Here is a 26,601-nt window from a genome sequence, read left to right as displayed (position 1 = left end):
TACCCAACCAAATACTGATTATGTGAGCTTATTATTATTATTTCTTTTTTGGATCTCAGAATAAACTTTTTAAAGCAAAAAAAATGATATTTTACAATTCGTTCTTAAATTAAATGGCGCTATAAATTATGATAATTAACCCTTTGAGCCCGTAACACCGGTTTACCAGTGGATGACTTATTTTTCTCTATACCATAGCACTGCTCTACCGGTGTAGTGCATCTGCACTGAAGTACGATGATTTATTTTTATCCATTCAGAATGCTCATTCACCCCTAGATTATAGAATGATAAAACAACATGTCTGCTGCCTTTCTGAATTGAATGTGGCTTGTTTTGATGTCGAAATTAGAGTTTTTTCACCATGAAACAAAGTCAGCCTGAACTTCTGAACCAAAATGACAATGTAAGCAGTTGTTCACAGCTGCTGAAATGATCGCTCAATTAGATGAATTGAGTGAATGAGAGGCAGAAAATGAAGAAGAATATCCTGCAAGTGATCTTGATTCAGTTTCTGTTCATCTCCAAAGCACAGGCTGCTACTATCCACGTATTTCAGAGGATGGGTCTACAAACACATTGCATGTCGTATGTGCCAAGAAGTACAACAAATTCAAATCAGAAAACCCCAGCGTTCCTTACAAGAATTATCCAGTCAAAGCTGTCAAATCAGCTGTCTGTTGCCAAGAATGCAAGGTTCATCTCTGCATCAAAAGAGGATCAACATACTGTACCGATTGGCATACAAAGGTGGAATATTGACACTAGGAGCCAGGTAGGCATCTCTGTTGTGTATTTGTGTTGTCAGAGTTTTATTGACATTGATATTTTTGCTTTGAGAGCTGTAATTGATACTAACTTAATTTTCAACTTATTTTGCTCAGGAAGCCAGGTATATGGTGAAATAAGGTTCAGGAGGTCAGGGCTCAAAGGGTTAATATTTATTTTTAATTTGAAATTAATATGTTGTTATTAGACTGTAAAGTTATATAACATATTAAAACTCGTGAAATGTTCTTTATTTACAACTTGAATATATAAAAAATGCCATTTTAACATTAGTATACTAGCATTCTTGAATTGAATGGTGCCACTGTATCTGTGTTGTGTCCCCCCATGAGGATTTTCTATACCATGGTCAATGACTGGATGGAAGACCAAAGAAGCAGAACAAAGACCAGCTGAACACTACTTCCAAAAGGAGCAACATCAACCTATTAAGAGTAGATGGCACGTCTGTCTTGTAGTGACTTTCCTGAAGTGAGAGTGAAAATATGCAAACAAACAAAAAAAAAAACATTCAGTACTACCAAGAGAAACAATAAAAGAAACTTGTATGCAAGTGTTACACCTGAATTCAGCAACCGTAACTGTCATTATCAAAAGATCTATAAATGACAGAGCAGACTGTTCCTCCCAAGTGGTACTGTCTTGTACCCATAGACAAAACCTATCAACCTCATCATCATTTTAATGTTCACTTTTCCAAGTTTGTGTGGGTCAGACAGTTTTTATTAAGGAAGATTTTTTACATCAACACTCACCTGTTCCCAGGCAAGGCAATATTTCCCCATAGTCAGGCATGTTTTTTTCAGAATACAGGAAATGAATGGCACTATCTGTATGCCAGTATTACACACAGTTATCATGCAGTGCCAAGAAAAGGCAGCACACACACACACACATTTCAGTTTACCAAATCTACTCAAAAGTCCTTAGTCAATGCAGGGTTATAGTAGTGGGACTGAACTCCAAACCATGTGGTTTGGAAGCAAACTTCTTAAACACACAGCCACATGAGCTTGCTAAGTTAAAGATATGTACTGCAGGCTAAGAACAAATTTCCTCCATAAGCACCACTGTACAATTGAGAAGTGGATCATTAGTCTGTATTGTCAGGTTCAGTTCTTTTTGTGGAGAAAAAGCTTCTACAGTAGGACATAAGAAGCATCTCTAGTACTCAACCTCAAATTAGAGTCCTCCAACATGCTGACCTACACTGCCACTAGATTTGAACTTATAGCTGGTGTGCAACAAACCATTCCCTGTTAAATTCACTAGGATTCACCACTAGCTGATCATAGCCACAGGGAATTGCTATATACAAACATGCATACGTACGTATGTATATATGTATGTACAAGAGAATCATTAATTTTATATTCTGACACCAATTTCCAGAAAAATACTTATATTCCTTTTCATATAAATGCATGAAAATGATATTAAATACCCGCAAGCATCAGCAGTGAAAATATCCAAGGTTAAATGTAAAACGTCATGAACCAATGACAATATTGTTGAACTAATTTGAAAATAGCAATACTTTAAAACTACCAAAAGTGAAGGAGAGCAGATTTATCATGGTGTGAAATTAACAGCTTATAACAGGATAACAATTGCAGTTGAAGATGATTAGATTCAAACGGTAAGCAACATTTGCACAAGTGTTGAAGAATATTTTAATGGTATTTTCAAGTTAGCCTATTTTCGGAAAATATTGCTACACTTCTCAATAATTTTCCCCCAAAGCTATTAAATGAAAACTGTGGTTCTTTCGAAAACAATGTTGTTATTTAAGTTTGGGAATGCTTTCACAAGCTTTTGGTTAAAAATAAATGTCAAGTAGAGCAGATTGATAGTGAGTGGTTTATACTGAAAGCACACATGTTGCCACTAAGGACAACTAAATTGAAAATGTATTTGAACATTGCACAAAGAGTTTTTCAACACCAGATTATTGAAAGAAGATGATAAAAATATAGTTCACATCTTTGAAATTATGTTCATTATTCACCACAGTTGAACAAGTAAGTAAACTAAAAAAGTAGAAATGAACAGAATCAAACCAAACGTTCAAAATAAAACTGGACAACACTTAAATAGATAATTGTATTGGATAGAATTTACTTACTCTACATAAATTTACCACTGCAGAGGGATTAAATTTAGATCCAATACTGCATTTGTAACTTTTCGTATGGAAACATCAATTACACTCCAAACAGTGCATATTCATAGCCCTCAGTTTTAGAAATAACTTTTGGTAACCTTGTAATTGCTTTTTCTATAGAATTTTAGAGTCTCAAAGTTATTCTGCAGGTCGACATTAAACCTGATGTTACTTGAGGATATGGCACTTAGTTCTGCACCAAAATATATGAAAGAGTCACATCAAATTTGGACAAGCATCACAACAGCAAACATTCCAATAATTTATCCATCACACACACACATACGCGTGCACGCGCATGTGATACTTCGCCCAGAGAATTATCTATGAAGTGTCTTATGGTCTGAGAGTCCATTTATTAACTTTTTTTTTGTGTTTATAATCTTAAAATGCTGAACTAAAAATAATAAACCAAATTCTGAAATTTTCTCTAACCACAAGTATCATATCCTGTTTTGTCATCTGGGATGAAAATGAACTTTCTTGTCCGAGGATACAGAACAGTAACTGATACACAACTGATGAACTAGGAACAAGAAAGTAGCCCTTTTATAAATTAATCTAATGAGACAAAAGTAAGGCATAGTGTAACCTAGAAGGTTGAGATCATATCAGTAAGCTTTATGTATTCTTACTAACAGTTACATGCTATCATCATCATTAACATCCGTTATCCATGCTGGCATGGCTTGGATGGTTTCACAGGATCTGGCAAGGTGCAAGGCTGTATTGAACTCCAATGTCAGCTTTAGCATTGTTTCTACAACTAGATGTCCTTCCTAATGTCAACCACTTTACAGTGTATACTGGGTGCACTTTTTTTTTTCTTTTTTGTGCCCTCAGCACTAGTGAGGTAACTAGCAAGACAAGAATAAGAAAAGGAAATTGGGGAAAACCCTCACAACTAAGGGGGGGGAGTAATTGAGATGGGAAGGTAACTTTGTGCCAGGTGTTGGGAGTTTAAAGTATGAGTCTTTGTGTGTGTGTGTGTGTGTGTGTGTGTGAGAGAGAGAGAGATGACACTGACATACCATAATGATTATGATAAGTAGGGTTAAAAGTGGAATTTCATAAGAAATTCAATTTAGCTGGAAAAATAAGTCAAGAAAGAAATAAACTTTCATAAAAACAAAAATAATGGATACATAAAGCTAAGCCCACAGAAACATTTAGTTTTAACAACCAAATCAGTTCTCTAAGAAGGCTTATTCATGGGAGAAAGATAAATTGAAGACATAAAACCAGTTTGATAATTGAAATGAAAAATAAATATTGTTGATGATACATTCCATTTATATATACAGGAACCAAAAATAATTAAAACAGCAATTTTCAATCATCATTTCAAGACTAAAAAGCTCTATGAGAAAAAATAAATGAATAAAAGGAGAAAAGAAGAAAAAGAACAGTGAATGATAGTATTTAATCCAAGCATCAATATAAATGAATAAATGAATAACAAATATGCCTGCCCATTGGCCCAATAATATACTGTTTTATCAAAGGAAGTGAAGTAATTTATTTTCAGTCCTCCACTATTCACATAAGATGAAAACATCCGTTATTCATATTACATATGGGATTAGATCTTTTTTTTCCTTCTAAATTCTCATTGATACAAGAATAGCTATAGTACCCCATAAAATTTTGCCACAGCTCAATTAGGAAAGCAAGATTATAAGTCAATTAAACTGCAAATAGTTCTGTAAATGTTTAAAGTTTCAAGAAATGGAAATAAATTCCAACACAAACAAGAAATAAAACACAAAAACATTTACATTATTTAACTTTAAACTACAAAAATAGAATAGCAAAAAGAAAAAAAAGAATACAAAAAGACTAGCATTTGATATATAATGAAACATACACACATACACATATATATATATATATACACGGTAAATTTGCAGAGATCAAGAGAGTTATATGCCTGGCAATCATTTTCTAGTTATTGACAGTAATTTGGTGAATTGCCTATCCGAACAGAAATGGTTTGCATAATCAATTTCTTGCTTCATTCCCTCCACAATTTAACACCAACTTCCATTAACTCAAAAACATTACTTGCTCGCTCGCTTTCTATACCCTCTCTTTCTCTGTCTCTACCCTCTCCTCAAAATCTACTCCCACACCTTCATTCTTAGCAGGGAGAGATTTTCATATCCATCTTACATCCTACAGCATTATCAGAGGAATCATTATTAACAGTCTTGCAAATAATTAATTTCTAGGAGTGACTGAAATCACATAAATGATAAAGGCTATCACTGGCAGTGGTGGTGATGGTACTGTTGTTGTTGTTGTGGTGGTGGTGGTTGGAGTGGTGATGAAAAAAGGTGGTGGGATGTCTAATTTGGTAGCCATACATTCATGATAGAAATAAAGAATTGTTGTCAAATGAGTATGCTGAAGATGATAGAGATAATTAATTAACAATTACATGTCTAAACTGCTTCTAGAGACATTAGTCTAAAGTGTTGTTTACAGAAGGACAGCTTGGTGGTGGACATTGAAACTATTACCAAGTCAAAACAATTCCAACCAAAATTAAAACAAAAGTAGTAGTAGTAGTAGTAGTAGTAGTAGTAGTAGTAGTAGTAGTAGTAGTAGTAGTAGTAGTAGTAGTAGCAGCAGCAGCAGCAGCAGCATTGGTAATAACAGCATCGGCAGTGTGAGATTTAGTTTTAATAACTTTAAGAGAAATCTTGTTGTTTGCGGATGCTGGGAGGAGTAATCGACAGGCATGATAATACAACGGATGTCTTTCTCATGGAAGCCAACTATAATACACATCTTTTGTATATAAAATGCAAGATAAAGTTACAATTACTCCATCAGCTAAGGGGTCACAGGAAGTAGGAAGAGAAAAAAAGGTAAAATGAGAAAAAAAATCCCCTGCTCCACTTTATACACACATCACCATCATCAGCAGCAGCAACAACATCACCATCAACTCCTGTCTTGAGTCCTAGAACTTGAAGGGAAAGTTACCGGATTTCCAAGGTGTATCAATAACAGAGGTGACAACATTCCCAATTGAACGAGATACCAGTCTGTCATAAGGTTCATCATTTACAGGTGAGTGGTGTGAAGTAATGTGAAATAAAGTGTTTTGCTCAAGAACATAATGCACCACCTAGTCTGGGAATCTAAGTCACAATCTTGTGATTGTGAGTGCAACACCCTAACAACTAGGCCATGAACCTTCAACATACATGCTTCGCTGCTATACAAATAGGGACATGCACATATGGACAAGTATGCATATGTGTATCCCTCTCCTCTCTCTCACACACACACACACACACACACACACTATATACATGTGTACTCATAGAATGAAAATTTAAGATGAAAATTGAATTTAAAGATGTAGAATGACTGCCAAATTATCATTGCAAAAGACAAATTGATTGTCAAAAACTATACAAGAGTCCCAAAATAAAAACTCCGCCAGAAGTTTCAATACTGGTGCAGGAATATAAGGATGAAATCAATGTATCAAGTGGAACAGCTTAAACTGAGATGAAATTGTCCCTGAAATCCTCCCAGAGTCAACCTGTTTGGTGGGTGAATGAAAATTCCAATGTATCTATAAGATCCAAATAGACACAAATATGGCTTTGTGGTTAAGAAGCTTGCATTACAACCACATGGTTTTGAGTTCAGTCCCACTGCACAGTGCCTTGAGCAAGTGTCTTCTATTATAGCTCCAAACCAACTAATACCTTGTAAGTGAATTTGGAAGATAGAAACTGTGTAGACGCCTGTTGTGTATATATGTATACACATATACACATGGTGTGTGTGTGCATCTTTACACCTGTGTCTGTCACCCATACCATTTGACAGCCAGTTTTGGTCTGTTTACATCCATTTAACTTAGCAGTTCAGCAAAAAAAAAAAAGAGAGAGATAGAATAAGTACCGGACTCATAAAACAAAATACCTGGGTCTATCTGTTGAACTAAAACTCCTCAAGCCAGTGCCTCAGTATGGCTGCAGACCAAAGATTGAAACAAGTAAAAGATGGAAAATAAAGATATTAAAGCAACTAGAGAGAAGGAATTAATGGAAATGAAAATGTGAACAGAGACAGGTTAAAAAAAAGTTCAGATCGGTAAACTGTCTTGGTGGTCAGCTCTGTTTGAAATAATTAAAATATAACTGAATGTTGGCACCCTATTTTATCTCAAGAAGCACCACCAAACTTCCCTTGTGCTTTTGTTTCTGATTTTATCATTATCAACACAGGCTGACCCTACTTGGCTACAAATTTTAGTAACTCTAGGTTAGTTAAAATATGTTTGCGACATATTTCAACTTCAAAAGGCAAGCTTACTGTTATTCCCTTATGGTAAAACATGTAGAATTACCATACCTGCCTAGTGTTGCCCTCTGTTGTCTGAGAATCCAAGAGAGCAACACTGCTCAGACATGGTGAATTAGCACCTTTTAACCACAAGTGAGCCACCCCACCTCAATGGTAACTGCAGTGAATTTGCCTGGAGAAGTTGAAATGCGTAACAAACATATTTTAACTAACCTAAAGTTCACCACTGCTTGGTACTTGTTCTGTAGGTTTCCACAATTCATACTGCAAATACTTACACATAATAATAACCAGTTTAATAGTCATCTCAACTAAAATCTTTGTTGCAGGGAATAACCGAAGAATCACCAATTTGGTTGTCTAGCTATTAATCAGTCTTGTAGGAATGCAGTTCTAAGACTTAAGACTTAGACACATGGTTTCCATTTAACAACATAATAGGATTATAGGAAGACGAAAAAAGAAAACAAAGAGGAAAGAAGAAAAAAATGCTTTCATTGTGACTGGCTCCTGGATAAGGTGATTCCATATAGCGAAGAATCAAAAACATATATCCTGTCAGTGGCACTGAGCCATGTAAAAGGTATAAAGCACCGACTCACTGTTGTACCAACCCACTTAGTTAGCAGCAGAGTGAAATTACTTGATACAGGATGCTAAAATAACCGAGAGCTAATGAGTTTTACAGCGTAGAAATGGAAACCTTCTTAATATGTAAAATGAATCAATATCTATTGCAAAATGTATTTCTTTTGCAAATTCTCTGACCAATTACTAACTTTTAACATGTCAAATATACATTAAATTACACAGACATTAACACACACACACACATATATATTATATATGTTTTGCTCCAGTTCTTTATTTTTTCTTTTTTTTTTTGTAAGCTTTAAGACGTTATTCATATATCAATAAAAATGTTAATACAAATTCCTCCACCCATTGCCTGTTCCTATCATGCAGTAACTGGAGAAGAATGTCAATGGAAAATAAACCTATCTCTCTTATTCTTTTACTTACCTACCACCTATCTCCTGAGCTAACTACCAGCCATATGATCACTCTCTCCCTCTCTGATGTCACGACAGAATATTAGGTGAGCAACTTCTTTCAATCATTAAATTGATTGTTGTATCTCACACACACACAACATAAAAGGGGAATTGAAATAAATCAAACTCTTCAGTTGCTGCTGCTTTTGTTTTTTATATTTTAAATAAATCTAATTGCATTTTGTTTTAAAAGGCACACATATATACATGTAAAGAAGTCATAATTACACACAAACACCTGCATATAATTATACACAGACACACACACACACACACACACACAAAGATACATACACAAATATAAACATACAGATATACATATGTGCGGATATTATATATTATATACATACACGCACGTGTATGTATGCATATATATTTATATATATATATATATATATATATATATATGCACACACACTTGCATAAGATGTATATAACTCTCTCTCACTCTCTCATATATATATATATATATTCATAAAGATAAATACAAGAGGTATACATGCACGCATAACATATATATATATATATATATATATATATATACATTCATATTATACGCTCACATGCTTATATATTTACATGCATATATGTGAGCATGCGTGCACATGCAGATGCACACACTTTTTCTATATACACATGCACTTACTACATAAAGATAACATCACAATGCAACATAGATCATTGCTTGCAGGGGGTTTCTAAGCTAAAATATTGATTTTTAAACCATATTCCAGAATACATCTCAAATCCAAAAATACTCCTTTTATTCTTTTTTCTGCTTTGTTTTTTTGTTTTTTTATATATATATATATATATATATATATATATATATAGTTTTATTCCTACAGACTCATTCCAATAGCATATTTCCTAATAATGGCATTTATAGTTCCAGACTTTAAAAGAATCTCTAAATAATTGCTCCTAACAATAGTAATTTTGCAAAAAATATTGCTGCTCAAACAACAAATAAAGACAAAAAGCAGAAGAAATAAAATAAAAAAAGATATGGCAATAATTTTATACATTATACACACGCGCACACAATATATATATATATATATATATATATATATAGATATATATATATACATATTTATATACATACATAAATATACATATATACATACATTATATATATACACATACATATATACACATATACATATAAACATACATATACATACAGTTTATATATATATATATACACATACATATATATATATATATATATAAACATATATACACACACACACACACACTTATATACACATACACACACAAATACACATAAATGCACATACAGTTATACACCCACACATTTGTGTGTGTGTGTGTGTGTGTGTGTGTGCTTGTGCATGTATGTTTGTGCACATGAAAGTTTATTTGCCTCTCTTTCTCTCAGAGTATATGTACAACACACACACACACACACATACTCACTCTCAAACATATATACACACGCATCTCTATTAAACTGTCCACTGCCCTTTTCTGAAACAAACCAACTGCATTTCTCTACCTCATCCTGCCTATCATTTTACGTAATAGATTTTGTTAGTCAGCCTATGTTTGTGCTAAAACTGAGACAGTTTAGAATCTTCTCGTCCAGTGTGCAGTCATTGGAAATGATGCTGCCAAGGTATTTGAAGCAGGAGAGTGTGATTAGTTGCTGCTGGTGTACTGAGAAAGTGGAGAGGAGAGAGGGTTTGTGTAATATGCTATTATTGACAGCTGATCTCAGTTTTCTGGAAGTTAACTCTCGGAGTGATCTTTTTTTTTTTGTGATGCAGTAATAACTACTGAAATAGTGATTTGTAGGGCTTCTTGAGTGTCAGCTACAACAGCAAACATCAGCAAACTGTAGGCCAATGATGAGTTTGGATCTGAGCTTTATAGTGGTTTGCAGTCTTCAGATGTTGAAAAGGTCTTCTTCCTTGGCTCCTATACAGCCAGTTAGTTACCAGGGTCCACATAAGATTTTGTTGTTAAAATTTGTGCAATAAACTGGTTATACTTCTATAATACACAAAATATTTTAACAATTCTTTTTGCACAATTCCGATTAATAGTTAATTATTAAAATGTAATAGGATTTTTTAAATATCGAATATCCACAAGAGTCAATGCAAGCAAAATAAGAATCAAAGTGGGTTCATAGGTAAAAATTAGTTGCAAGACATTGATTTAGACCATAGTCCTTGCCTAGTTGAGAGAACAATGAAATGGTTAAAGAGATAGCTAAAAACCATTTTAAAGAGGAGTGACATCAATGTTTCAAGAGTAGATGGCATCGCTACTATTTACTTGGACATTCTTGCTACTTGGTGAGAGATTTATAATACAGAGGTGAAATGCACACAGCATTAGTGTGCACAAGCAGGAAAAGACAAGCATACATATTAATACCTCTTTAACACCGCTTTAACTGAATAGGTAGCAAACTCAAAGAACTGAGAGAGCATTGGATGAAATGTTTTGTAGCATTTGTTCCGACTTTCGGTGTTCTGAGTTCAAATCCTGCCCCTACAAGGGTTAACTGTAGTTGCATAAGACACTAGAAATGTTAATATGTGAAACGTTGAGACGCTGCATATTGTATATTGCATTTCCAAAGAACAACTGAGCCTCAAGAAATAATCTTCAGGCTTTTACTTGCCTATTAAGGGACTTGGTATGGGTCGTGCTTTGAGAGACAAAAACAAAATAGCTCTGAAATGATACAAATGTGTCGACAATAGGTAAAAACAGGATCAGTGACAGAATAAGACACAGACGCTGGAACTGGATCGAAGATGTCCTCTGATAAGATCAAGAAAGCAATTGCATGGTGTCACTAAAGTGACAGTCTGAAGGGAAAAGCGCAGTAGGGCACCCTAAAATCACATGGCAAAGGTGGAATGAAATTAGAATAATGGCAGAAAACAGAACTAGTTAGAGAGACTGTCTCACGGCACCGAGAGAACTAACAAAAGCAAAATAACAGCTTGCTGGATAAATTGTAGCTACATTACTAGAAATTATCAGGAGAAAATTATAAACTGCCAAACATGATGGTTGCTGAAATATTTGAGAAGATTGATAATAACTGACTGAGATTTACTGACAACAGAACAAGTCAAGTGAGCTTTCACAAATTAGATTAAACTTTTATCTTCTCATCCATCCCACCAAAGAAGAAAGACACAAATCCTCTTTTGAAAGATCAAACTTGATTGTGACTTTGTCTTTTATATGTGTGTGTATATTATCAAAACATCTACATTTCCATGCTTAAATGGGTCAGACAAATTACTGAAGCAGATGTTTTATTATGGCCAGATACCCTTCTTGTTGCCAACCTTTATCTGTTTCCAAGCAAGGTATTATTTACCCATGGCCAGACATGCCTTTCCTTTTTCTCCGGAATAATGGTAATGAATAACATTCTTTTGCAAACAATCATGCAATGTCAAGTAAAAGAGGCACACAAAGACACACATTGACACTCACAAGTATATACAGCAGGTTTCTTTCAGTTTCTGCTTACCAAATCCACTCACAAGCCGCAAGCTAACCAAAAGACATTTGCCCAAAATACATGCAGTGGGACTGAACTAAAAACCATGCGGTTATGAAGCAACTTAACCACACATCTGTGTATGTGTGTGTGTCTCTCCCTCTATGTTTGTATGTATGTGTGTGTATATATATATATATATATATATATATATATTACTGGCTTTAGTCAATGAACTATTGACATGTTGAAACAACTTCAACCGATTTAGTCATCAACCTTATTACTCATTTCAGTTTGGTATTTTATTTTATTGGTATCTATTTCACAATATGCTAAGTTGTGGAATATAGAGGGACAGAACACCAGTTTATGTAAGTGGTACACACACACAGAGGCTTCTGCACTATTTCCAGCTATCAAATTTCATACAGAAGCTAAGTGTCAATCCAAGGCACAGCTGAGTTGAATGTGAAACATAACATGATTGCAAAGTAAGCTTCTTATGCACGTGTGTGTGTTTGTTTTTACAAATGGGTGTTAAAAAGTTCCTGGATTTGGGTAAAAGAAAATATAGGAAGATCAGTTAATAATGATTTTATTCACCATATTCCCCTCTCAGATTCACACACTTATTGCAGCAGTCCTTCAATTTTTCTAAGCCTTGTAAAAGAACTCAGAAGGTTGGGCCTCCAAGTAGGCCTTTTGCGATATCCAGCAACTTTTCAGCACCCCCTCAAACATCTGTTTTTCTATGTGAGCATGGGTTACATGCATATAATTGGGATGTTGTCTTTTTTTACAGCAGAATGTCCTTTCTGACACTGACCAAAAAAAAGATCTCATATTCCATGTTTTTGAAGGCAGATATTGAGCAATGGTTTGTTATTTTCAAAAATGACAATAACACTGTTCATAGTTCAAGCCTTTCATGGAGCACAAGCCTAAATAAACACACACACATACACACACACACAAAGACAACAGGCTTCTTTCAGTTTCCATCCACTAAATTCACTCACAAGACTTTGTTCAGCCCAGGGCTACAGCAGAAAATCATGTGGTTGGGAAGCAAAGTTATCAACCACACAATCATGCCCACACACATACATATGCAGAGAGAGAGAGAGAGAGAGAGAGAGAGAGAGAGAGAGAGAGATGCTGACAGAAGAGAGTGGGGTGTTAAGGAGGAGAACAGAAAATATATCTTCCACACACACATACACACATTACCTTTGCCCAAGTTTAACTATATTGCTGTCACTCCATCGGCAACACAACCAAGTGATTCTCACATTACCAATAGCCCAAACACAAAAGTTGGCATTCATGGAGATCTGCCTTTATCAAGATGAGAGCAAGACAATTGTCTCAACATCTCAAGTTCTTATCTACTTCCTCATCTACACTTACTTATAAGAGGAAAACCCAGGAGTCTGAATTAATAATACATCATGTCTCATCAGCCCATTGCCTCTGCAACAGCAAGAGTGGGTGGTGTCTTCTAGAGGGATGTCTTCTCATTGAGACTGAAGTGGCAGTGGTGGTGATAGAGGCAGTAATGTACTCAATAACAGCAACAGTTACAATTCTACCATGCAGTATGACAGTCTTTTTATTAGTTATGTTTTTCTTTTTCCTATCTTTTTGTTTTGCAATGGCGGTAACAAGATGCAAAAAAAAAAAGGACAAAAATGAAACAAAGAGGCAAAAAGGGAGGAGAATAAAGAAGAAGTTTCTAGAAGAGCGAATGAGGATGACTGCAAGAACAATAACCATTAAGAAGTTGTTGTAGCAGCAGCATCCAGGCAGAATCTTTAAAATATAACAAAGGAAAAAAAATTAATAAAAAGATAATGAAAAAGAAATACTAATCACTATAACAGTAATTTTCCCAAATAATCTCAAAAGAAAATCCTCTATCTTCTCCTGCCCCATGTCAAAAACTTCACAGCTTCTATGTGTGGAATGGTAATTAAATCTTAGTTCTCAGCTTGTCAGGTTTCAGTGCAAAGCCTGACAGTAACTTATATTTCCTCTCTCATCTCAGCCAACATCTCCACCATTACCACTACCACTGCCGCCGCCGCCACCACCCTTTTCATGCCACATAAATGATTTTTCTCTTTAACCCCCTACTTACTTCATATCTGCTCAATTTCTATTTACTATCTGAAGGAAAAAAAAAAAGATGAGAAACACTGCCAGGATGATGAGAATAACAATTTCCACCTACCCCTGTTGCTTCTTTAATTAGTCTTTACAACATCATCTTTATTTTCTCTGTTATAGCCCAACAGATCCTAGCCTTGGAACCTCAGCAGTACTTCTCTCATCAGCAGTGCCCCTACTTGCCAGTAACCCAAGTGGAAATTAACATCCTGACTCTCTGCCCAGCTGGAGATAACCCAACACTGACTATTTCCCTTTCACTGCACTGCATGGTGTATAGATTATCTCTTGTTCTTTGAAAGTATTAACACCACTGCAATTGAGCACGTATACACTGAAACACACACACACACACACACACACACACACATACGTGCACACACAGATTATTGTTGATGCCAGTGGCATACCAGCCTTTAAGGTTTATTAATCCTTACAACAGAGCTGAACTTCACAAGACAAAGTAGCATGCTAACACAGACGTTACCCAGAGTGTACTGAACAAACACAACAATGTGAAGGAATAAATAAAAAATTTAGGAAGAGGGGAAAACTTTCTCAAAAAAGCCAGTTAACAAATAACAGAAGAGAATGAATGAATGAATGAATGAATGAAAGAAAGCAAGAAAGAATATATTCCGAAAGAAGCTGAGAAGTACAGAAAGCCAAAGAGGCTTCTTTGGCTGCATATGGATAAAGTAGAGATAGTCTTGGAGGAAAATATATGAAGGAAAAAACAAACAGAACCAGATGGAAATGGAAAAGAAATTATAAGACTTTAAAAAAAATTATTTTTTTTTACAGAATTTTAAATTTAGTAAAGTAACACAATTACAACAAACAAAATAAGGAGTTAAAACGCAAAACAAAAAGAGAGAAGGGAAAAAAAAATAGAAGAATGACATCAAACAAACAATAAATTTTCATCTCTATCTACATTCGGTGGTGTGTAGAGAGTGAAATTATAAATAGCTAAATAAATAAATAAATAAATAAATAAATAAATAAATACAGAAATGCAGAAATAAATAGAAAGATAAATTAAAAATAAATAGAAAAACTCTTGAAAACATGTTTAAATTATATGTACTTCAAAATAGACAGGAAAAAAACAGTGTTTGTCAGGTAAAACATATTTCATTGAAGCTCTCATATATCACTAGTGTACATATACAACTCATCTAGATATGCCATTCCCTCAATCCTATATATATATATATATATACACATATATACACACATGTGCTTACATGTATATACACACATATACATGCAAGTATATAAATATGTATATACACACACACACAAATATATAAACGTATATACACACACAAATATATATATCTTTTATCTGTTTCAGTCATTAGATTGTGGCCATACTGGGGTAACACCTCGAAGTATTTTTAGTCAAATGAATCAACCCCAGTCCGTTTTTTTTTTTTTTCAAAGCAGGTGCTTATTCTATCAGTCTCTTTTGCCAAACCACTAAGTTACAGGGAGGTACACACATCAACACCTGTTGTCAAGCAGTGGCAGGGGACAAATAGTCACAAAGATACACACACACCCAAGGTGTCATAAAGTGAGATTGAACCCAGAACTATATGCTTGGGAAGCAAACTTCTTGCCACACAGTTACATGCAATTGAGGTAGTATTCAATTTAAATAACCATCTCTGTATCATACTTTAAGTGTATACACCATTGATAGACCAGTTACTGCAGTATTTATCTTGAGATAACATCCTTTATGGACATACTGTGTTAAAAACACAATAAATATTAAATGAAAAAGAACACTCATCCTAGCAGCAGTTAGCAAGCAGGTGACTAGCTGTGAATGCATACAAGGTCTGATCAACAAGTATCCGGACTGTTGCTATAGTAACAAAACTAAAGCACAGAGAGTAAAGCCGCTTGACACAGACTGACCTTGAACTCTATTGTGAATGTGTACTAAGTTCTAATGTTCAAGCTCACTTCCACCGTTTACAACAGTGCTTGGAAGGAAGGTGTGTATGTGTGATTGTCGCATTGACCACACGCAATACACCTTCCTTCCAAGCACTGCTGTAAACAGCAGAAGTGAGCCAGAACATTACAACTTAATGCATATGCACAGAGGAGTTTGAGGTCAATCTGTGTCATGCACCTTCACTGTGCACTTTAGTTTTATAACTATGGCAATAGTCCGGATACTTATTGATCAGACCTCATATCATTAAAAAAGACCCCAAAAACTGAAATGCATTTGGCATTCTCTTCAGCACACCCCTTTAACTTAGACTGCATGGCACTGCCACCCAACTGTCATCCCCAATATGCATCACAAATCTACATCAGATGCTCAGTCTTCTCTTTTGCATGCCATATCTGATTCAACTGATACTCAGATTTTTTTCTCTCAAAAGATTTGTACTCCATCACTCAGGCACATTAAAATTACACATCCAGGAGGCCATGCTCAGCTTATTTCTTCTCAGCCTTTCCACAATCTCCAGATTTAATGACCCTGTACACTACTGTGTAATATTACACTTCATACTCAAACATCATACAATCTGCCTTTCACTTAAATCCCTTCTGCCAGCCAATTTTATAGATCCATGAACTTCTACTTGGATTTTACTGTTTACTATTAGTTTCACAACACCAACAACACACTTCCTTTTGCACTGGCAGGAAGGAAAGACTGCACATGTTCAGGGACACCACCATCATCAGGTGTTTTGATATCTTTAACAGAATCCACTCTATTACAATAAATAAAGCCAAATCTCCAGTTCTCTTTGTATGACTATATTCCCCCAACTTATGGCTGTTCAAACTGAATCTCACATGCATTAATCTCACCCATCTGTGCAGTTGTCAACCTTGGGCACTGAACCTGGAGACTGTGAAAAGACTAAGAAGACATAAGCTGAGCATGATCTTCTGGATGTGTAAATGTAAGCATGCATGAATGATGGAGTATAAATGCTGCTCCTCATCCTCTAACTTGTAAAAAACAAAGCAAAAAATACAGCAATTCAGAGAAATAAGAGCCATTCAAGCAACTGTTGAAGTGACATAAATGAGATCACAATATTATTTACTGTATTCTAAAGCTTGTAGTAGCAAGGAGACACATTTTCTCCGCACAACAATCTTCTATTTCAATAAAACTGGCACAAACCTCCTAAGGTCATTTATATAGTATAAACCACCAAAATAAGCTAAACTAACTGTATTCATTAAACTGACACATGGCAATAATGCTTCATTATTTTGACTCATCAAATATTGATAACAGATAATAAGAAACATTTCCCTTTCATCCATCATTAAATCATGTTGAATAGAGACATTCATTACGCATACTTATATATTTATGTGTGTGTGTATGTGTACATTTTATATACACACACAGAAATGCTATATATATATAAATATATATATATATATATATAGACACATATGCACATACATACACACAGCTATATACAGGCAAACAGACAGATATATACACACACACAGAACTATATACAGATACACACACACACACACACACACACACACACACATATATATATACATATATATTACAGACTATTTATTCAAAGTAAGATAGAGAATGACAAACAGTCAAACAAAATTAAAAATCAAAAGTCTTAGCAAGATTTGTTCTAATCATCGTCATTAATCATTCAACGTGGTTTGAATGGTTCAGATATTTTTCAGAATATTATGTTGCAGGTTTATTTTAAAGACTATAGCTCCTTGAAATCACTTACAATTCAGCAGCAGAGTAAGTGAAATCAGTAGTAATTTTACAAGTAAATACAGTGAGACTAGTTGAGTAATGAGCCTTGATTAAGGACACAATACATGCTTTGAAAGGTATTGATGGTGTCAATAACATTGATTGGTCAAACAGTCCACTTGTATTTCCCATCACTGTGTAAGAAACTCCTTGAGCTAATAGTGTTTCCACTCCATTTCACTCAAGCTGATCAATACCAGAAATGTTCAATCTAACAGCAACACATTCAGTACTGCAATCATCTACTCAAAAGATTAACCGTAATCATAAAAACCCTCAATTAGTAAATAGAAATTCTCCTTCTATGTTCAATGCAATTCTTAATTAATTCCAAATGATTTAATTGTAATTTACCAGCATAAAATTTCTGCAACAGAAGGTTTCAAATGTCAAAAGTTTCAAGAATAGATACAATGTCTTGCTCAAATTCTTCAGATAGTTTTGGGAACACTTCCTTCAGAAGTAAAAACCACTATAACTTATCAAAAGTGTTTAATGTATCAAGAGGCCACTCAAGTGGCCCAAATGCACTTCAAGTACTTTCACCCTCCCATTTGATGGGAGCAGGCATGTCCTTATGTTTAAGGAGTTTGTTTCACAATCATATGATTCCAAATTTACTCCCATTGTGTAATAACTTGTAAAAATGTAATCCATAACTTGGATTGAACAAAAGCATTTTGTGCAAAATTAGGAACAGAGAAACTCTATAGAAACCTCCCAGAAGAAGGGCGTATATTCTGGGTGGGCTAGGTGTGTACTGCACACCCATCGAAAATGGTAAATTCATTACAAACATTAACCTTACTTATTACTTTAATCACAAATCTTAAAGGAAAACTTTTGTTATACTCCTGCTTGAAATTTGGTTACACTGGGTGCGGCAGCACACCCAAAGCAACCACCACCATACACTACTGCCCAAAAGGGGTATAAATGTTCTTCAGCAATAGACTTTAATCTTCTGCCCAGTTTAACACTATCTGGCTTTCAGCAGAATACATACTCTTTCAAGAATTTGGGTTTGGTTTTAGGATAGCTTATCAGTGATGTTTTCTACCCTACTACTATCACTATCACTTTTGGAGATGCACCAAAAGGACATGGCCACTCCCCTCATCCTCAAACTAAGTCATAGAGGGTGGGGAGAGGAATCAGACACTCATTTTACTTTTCTAATAATCCAGGCTCTAAACACATATTTTGTTTGTGAATCAACAGCAATTAATCTTTCTCACCTATTAAATTTTAAATAAAATGTTTAATTTACATTAATATAAATAAACTAGATTGACCTCATTATAAAACATAGCACTTTTCAAGTGTCATTAAGATAACAATTCTAGAGGCTGGTAGAAGATTACTCTATGTACTTAAATAAAATTTTGTTCATACTTTACAGGTGAGAAAGAGTACCTAGTTATGAAGAATACTACACCCAAAGTAATGCTACACTACACTAGTGAAACATCTAACTCTAATCACACAGGAAACAAACATGAATCATCTCAAAATCTATATTAATAAAAATAAGAAGCCACAACAGGAGCAGTGTAGTTCCTGAAATGACAATCAGAACTACCTAACCAACAGACTTAGCAGTGATCACAGAATACCTCTGTTTGGCTGGTCAATCTACTTGAAATAGCAGTCATATCTCCATTAAAACACATTTTAAAAGATGAAAACAGCACATTTGATATGTTGCGAGACACAATTAAGGAGGGGAGGGGAAAAAAGATAGTTAAATTCATGACTGTAACATTTTGATCCAACATTTATTCAATCAGAGTTGACTTACAGCTAAATAACAACAAGAACAACAACTACATTTCCCCACTTGAATGATCATACATTCACAGCTTTAATAACATGTGAATTATCTGCTGTGTATACCCTACAATAACTTGAAAGTGAGAAACCAATAAATGATCTTAGCCTCTGCTTCTATCTCTATTATAAACTGGAAGTGCTCAGAGCTTTTCTTGAAGAAACTACACAGGATTAGGGAAAATCTTGTTAATATTAACTATTTCAATAGATTAAGTCCATGTGTCTATATAAATCCTTACAAGGAACTATTTACTACATAAGGATTTTGTTACTAGTTAGGAATTTAGGCTAACACCTAAGTAATACTTTAATAACAGAAGTGCTCAAACCAGTTGAGACAAGAATATAAATATACTCGCAGAATAAAGCCATCAGATATCTTATAAACGACTTGTTTAATTACAGGTCAACCTTGATTCAGCAGACCCATAATCAAAGGCCTTCCAGCTGTGACTATCCAGTTATTTAATTGAATTTTTTTCCCCCCTGATACTGTATATTCTCAGCTTACATTATACAATCCACACCTCACACACACCTCTTTCTTTCAAATAGCAAATGATGACTGTGGATAAGACATACAGGACTTTAGATATGTGTGACACAGGCTCACCAGTGTGTGGACACACGTGATGCCATATGAAGGAGGGGTTAAATAGGCTTTGTGTCTCAAGGGTAAGCTCAGGAGAGAAGGAGACTACAAGAGTAAACTGTAAATAAACCAGAAGAAGGCAATGGGGAAACAACTGCTATGTCTTTGCTTAAAAAAAATATCATGAATCTTTAACAGGGAGGTACATGATCGCTGACACCTAAAGGCATGACACATGAATAAAGAGAGAAACAAAATATCCCATAGGTGTCTTCAGCACTACAATTCATCTATATGCAATTTATGTATCTGCAGGAAAAATAAATTGCCATATTTAACAGAACACAATGCCAACAAAAACCAAAACATAATACATCATATTTTAGTATAAGCTCTTTTTACACACACACACACACACATTGTTTTAAATGACCACTTTTGTATGCACACATGGGTCAGACAAATTTTGCCGAGGTGGATTTTCTATAGCTAAATGTCATTCTTGACACAAACCCTCACCTTTTCCAAATAAGGTAACATTTCCCCATGGCCAGATATCTCTCAGAAGATTTCACATAAAGGATATTTCTTGCATGATGGTGACACTTGCTTACTGTCACACAATGTCACAGTAAAGAGACAGTAGCACACACATGCACGTGCCAAGATCCTTTCTATTTCCATCTACCAAATTCACTCACAAGGCTTTGGTTGGGTGAGGCTAGAGTAGAAGATACTTGCCCAAGGTGCCATGCAGTGGAACTGAGCCCAAAACCATGTGGTTAGGAAACAACTATAAGAAAACTGCTTAGATGGCAACATATATATTTTCTTTTATTTCATTATTATTGGCAATAATAATGAAATCAAGAAAATACAAAAAAAAAAAAAACCCCACAATTTTTTAATAGTGAGGAGGGGGGAATGCACTTTTAAAAGAAACAATGTCTTAAAAAGCCAGTGTGTGTGTGTGTGTGTGTATTCATTAGAATACATTGCCGAATGGAAGGAAGCAAAATTCTTGAAATTGAAACAGGTCTTTGTTTCCTTGCATTTCTTGCCCACACAGAATGTGTGGGAGTGGGGAGGGGATTAATTGGTGTCTGCTGATTTCAATAGTTGCAGAGCATAAGTGAAACCATAGGAATGAATGGTGGAATAATACAATCAGGAAAGGAAGCACAATTACACTACTACAGTAAGAAGGTGTTGTGTCAATATATATACATATATATATACTATTAAGGATAGAAAAACAAAAAATACAAAACCCCATCAATTGTTTAAAAGAAATAGAATAAATTAGAAATAATATTTACTTCAAAATCACCTTTATTGATTTTTCTAACAAAAGTAATATAATTTACAATTAAATGTTTGTGTTTAAATTACTTTAGTACATAAAGATATATAAGTGACAAGATCGAGCAAGTAAATGTGTGTCAACGAAAGAGGAAGGAGGCGGAAATGAACAAAAAAAAATAATAATAATAAGAGTTGCAGAAGTGGTTATTAATTCTGACAAAGTATACTACTAGCAAGACAAAAATTCTAGTGTCACTTAATCTTTGGTTCTTCTCACTTCAGGTCTTTTTCTAAAATCAATTATCTTGCACCAATACAAACCATTAAGTAGCAATTAATTCTACAAGGACACAGCTCAGAGACAACAAACTAACAGTTCTCAAGACTTGCACAGCCAGTACTGAAAATGTCTCTCACCACCTTTTTATGGGTAATCAAGGTAAGGCATTGTTTTAGTGTAGTTATAAGGGATAGGAAAAGAGCTGGACTAAATTTACAATATTTAGATATGAACTTCTATATTATAGTTACAAATTCTGATGGGAGGTTTTAAATCTGCCTTACAAGAAGAGAACTGCAATTTTTGCATCATTTACTATTTCCATGCATGTACAGTTATTCATTTGCATGCACACATGTGTATGTGTGTGTATGTACTGATTTGTTAAATGTGTGTTGTGCCTTATTCCCACACTTATATCTAAAAATGCTGGGTTGCTGTGGTATGAATTTATTCCCAAGTTAATTATACTGGATTGTAAATTTAAGGATGGAATTATCTTCAACATCTTCATTAGTTTTTTTACCCTATTCTTTCATTAACATACAGAGTACATAAACAAACACATATATATGTGAAATGTTACACATATGCACAAACGTGTGTGTGTATACAAACACAAACATACACATAAATGCAGATATACATATATGCAACCAAATCTGAAATATACATGCAGAATTGATTTTATCAGACAAGTCAGGAAGTCAATAACTTCCCAATTCAGTTTCACTTAAATTTGTGCATGTACCTCTATAGTTCCTGTATGCATGTGTGCACATGTATTGGTATGCACTCGTGTCACTGTGTGACATGATAAAGATATGTTAAGATGCTAGCTGCGATAATAACATTTTCTTATAGTGGCAGAGGGCCATATTTATAAAGGAGAAGTATACTTCATTGAACTGGCTCCAGTACATATGGTATTTATTCTCCTTCCACTCTGGAGAGATGAAAGGCAATGATATCCCCAGTGGGTCTCAGGCTAAGAACATAAAGATACACAGAGATAAAACTAAATACTGTACAACATTTAATTCCATCGCTTTGCCACTCATTTCAATACCTTGTATATGTATGAGCTACCATAAACATTAAAGTTAGAATAAGATAGACATTTTTTTTTTCAATCCTTGTTCTAAAATTAATGAAGCACATTGTAGATATTAACTAAAACATTAAAAGAGCATTATATGTTGCCAACAAATCATGAGTAAACAGCATGATATGTGTGAGTCTGATATATATATATATAGAGAGAGAGAGAGGGGTGGGGGAGTAATCTTTCATAAGTGTTTTGTTTTGGCTATAACCTGTTCATTAACATGAAAGAAAAAGAAGAAAAATTATGTATAAAAAAGACTATTTACCTTAATTGCAAAGTAACTCATCTCTTTTTCCTCTTTCAGTTTTTTTTTTTAAATTGCATTATCACAACAGAGTGTGTAAAAAAGACTTACCTGTAAAGAAAAGAAAACAAATAAAATACAGTTTTATGAGAAATAGCTTAAAACAAGATAACTTTAGAAGTTATAATTTTCAGACAACAAAACTCTTTAGGTAATTTTTCTCTGTCACCCACAAGTTATATACAGAAAATTCTGCTGAGATGCATGTATTAATAAACACGCACAAATAAGGAAAGGCACAGAAATTGATGAGAAATGTCAAAGACAACCAAACTCTGGGCTGAGATTTATTTGGTGTGGTAGGGTGGATGTTAGGAACCGTGGATGTGTGCAAGCAACCATTTGTAATGTTTGTTGTGCTTGCCAGACTTGGAACTAGCTATTCACCAAGATTTCAAGTTACTAATGACAGGTTTTATGTCAATTCTGGTCAGTGCACAGACAACAAATGGACAATGATGAATTAGTGAAGATTCCAGGCAGGAAATAGTAACAAGAGACTTTATAAATGTTTGTAGGAAGCGGCTTGTAATCTGATCTTAACACAAAAGTTGACTGAAAGAAATACATGTGCAACCAATTTATTTATTTCCACTGATGCCAATGATATCAATTTGGTGTGCAGAAAATTAACAACAACTACAACAACAATGTAAAGATTTTTATACACTGGTTCATATCTCATGCTTTAATGCACAAGTACAGCATTTCATCACACTTTAATCCTTATATTCTCCGAGAGTCTTTAGGGTTCTCGTTTATTGCTTTCTCTCTCTCTCTCTCCACACACATCATCATCATCATCCTTACATCCACTTTCCCATGCTTGCATAGGTCAAGCAGGGTTTTCTGAGGCAGATTTTCTACAGCAAGATGCCCTGCCGGTCATCAACCTTCACTTGTTTCCAAGTAACATAACATTTTCCCAAAATTAGAAATGTTTTTATTTTACAGAAGACAGGAAATTAACAGTATCACTTGTATAATGCTGATGCTCATTTTACAACCACCATATGATGTTTAGTCAAGGGTGTATGTATGTATACATACACACACACGACAGGTTTCTTTCAGTTTCCAGCCTAGTCAGCCTAGAAGACACTTGCCCGTGGTGCAGCACAGGACTGAGCACAAGACCATATGGTTAGGAAGCAAATCTCTTAACCACACAGCCAAATATATTACGCACATGCACACAATTCAAGTACTGATTGCAGTTAGTGGACTGTGGCCATGCTAGGGCACTGCTTTCAAGGGTTTAATTATTCATATCAACCCCAGTACTTTGTCTGGTGTTTATTTATATAAAAAATGGAGATTAAGATAAAGAGACGCAACTCAGTCAGATATAAATATTGCAGGCTACTTCAACCATATTGAATAGTTATTCTTCCATCAAAGTCTTAGCATGTTGAAAGATCTTTGTAAGCAAACAATAATTCAAATAGTGTAATTTGTGTCCAGTTCTCTGTATAACTATGTCTGGGTTTTATTTGTACTTTGATAAATTGGCAAATCATTGCCTCACTTGGAAACAGATGAAGTTTGGTACCAGAAAGGGCATCTGACCATAGAAAACTCTGCCCCAGTGTACATGTTAATTTCATGAGCAGGATATTCTGTTGATCAGATCAAGTGAACCTTAATTGTCATAACCAACTGAGCGCTAAAAGATGTGCGTGCATGTGTACACACATCATATATATATATATTATATATATATATATAAATAAAACAAACCAACAACTAAAGAATTCTTCACTGTTCAAAACTTCAATATAATAATATAAGAATGATGGTGGGGGCGGGGGGTCTTGAAATCACTTGAGCATCAATAATCATTTCAAAATGTGCTCTATCTGATTTAAATGTTGCTAGAACCTACACTAAAAAGCCATTTACAATATACACCTTTCTTATCCACCATTAATTCTCACCCACTCCAGGCTATTAAATTTCCAGATGCTAAAATCATCATATTTTTTCTTTTCATTTTAATTACATGCTTTCCAACTCAACTAGCTGTGCCCCCCCCCCCCCCACACACACACAAATAAATATAGTCTTAAAGTAGGTATAATGAGAATGAGGAAATATTATAAAGTCTGGAGAATTTTTTTACTTCATCAAAAGAAAAGAAAATTAAAACTCAGTGACACCCTTTTTTTTATGGTGGAGAATTATGCTATCCAAAAACTAAAGATTGATAATAATAATAATAATAATAATAATAATAATAATAATGGTTTCAAATTTTGTCATAAGGGCAACAATTTTCTAGGGAGGGGATCAGTCGAATATATCAACTTCAATGTTTCACTGGTACTTAATTTATCGACCTTGAAAGGGTGAAAAACAAAGTCAACCATCACAGAACTTGAACTCAGAATGCAACGACAGACAAAATACCGCTAAGCATTTCGCCCAGTGTGCTGACAGTTCTGCCAGCTTGCCGCCTTAATAATAATAATAATCCTTTCTACTATAGGCACAAGGCTTGGAATTAGAGGGGAGGGGGTGGGTGATCACATCAACCCCAGAACTTGACTGGTACTTAATTTATCGCTCCCAAAAGGATGAAAGGCAAAGTCGACTATGGTGGAATTTGACCTCAGTACATCAAGACAGAAGGAATATCATTAAGCATTTTGCCTGGCGTGTTAATGATTCTGCAAGCTTGCCACCATTATAACAATAACAACAACAACAAATGGGGGTAGAATAAGAAAAAAAAATCAATGAAAATTTAAATACACAGTAAATGAGACACTATGAATCAAGGAAATTTTTGAAAAGAAAAGAAAAAAAGGAGTCAACAATATAGGAGCAGGCATGGCTGTGTGGTTAAAAAGCTCACTTTGCAAATACATGGTTATGGGTTCAGTCCTACTGTATAGCATATGAGCAAGTGTCTGCTATAGCTCTAGGCTGACCATACTTTGTAAGTATATTTGGTAGACAGAAACAGAGTGGAAGGAAGTCTGTGGCATGTGTGTGTATGCACACTCATGTGTGACAGTGTGTTTGTGTTTATTCACCTCCACTTGACAACAGGTGTTGGTTTGTTCATGTCTTCATGACTTAGCAGTTTAGCAAAAAGAAACCAATAGAATAAGTACCAGACTCTGACAATAAGTAATGGGTCGATTTGTATGACTAAAACGCTTCAAAGAAGTAGCCCAGCAATGCCACAGCCTAATGACTGAAACAAGTCTAAGATAAAAGATGAAGAGAAAAAGAAAGAAAAAAACTATATTGATTGGAGAAGTGAGTGAGCAGCAGTGAAGAGAAGAAAGGTGGAGGTAGAGATGACAAAGGATTAAATAAAGGATCGAGAAATAGCTTGAAGTGAGCACAAGGTGTAAC

General features: G+C 34.7%; 1 protein-coding gene across 3 annotated transcripts in view; it reads right to left on the bottom strand.

The window, feature by feature from the left end:
* Positions 1 to 26,601, bottom strand: part of LOC115213434 (protein SMG5-like) — a 495,266-nt gene that overhangs the window by 116,481 nt on the left and 352,184 nt on the right. For 2 of the 3 annotated variants that reach the window (XM_036504028.1, XM_036504027.1), the window contains exon 21: positions 23,226 to 23,286. The exons of the other annotated variant lie outside the window; for it this stretch is intronic. In XM_036504028.1, coding sequence (XP_036359921.1) covers positions 23,245 to 23,286 — 42 coding nt within the window. In that variant the 3' untranslated portion in view covers positions 23,226 to 23,244. Of the gene's footprint in view, positions 1 to 23,225; positions 23,287 to 26,601 lie in introns of those variants that run through there. 3 annotated transcript variants of the gene reach the window in all.

This window comes from Octopus sinensis, linkage group LG6 (assembly GCF_006345805.1).
Source record: "Octopus sinensis linkage group LG6, ASM634580v1, whole genome shotgun sequence".
NCBI lineage: Eukaryota > Metazoa > Mollusca > Cephalopoda > Octopoda > Octopodidae > Octopus > Octopus sinensis.
The sequence above is the reverse complement of the archived record's forward strand: the minus strand, read 5'-3'. Positions and strand labels throughout refer to the sequence as shown.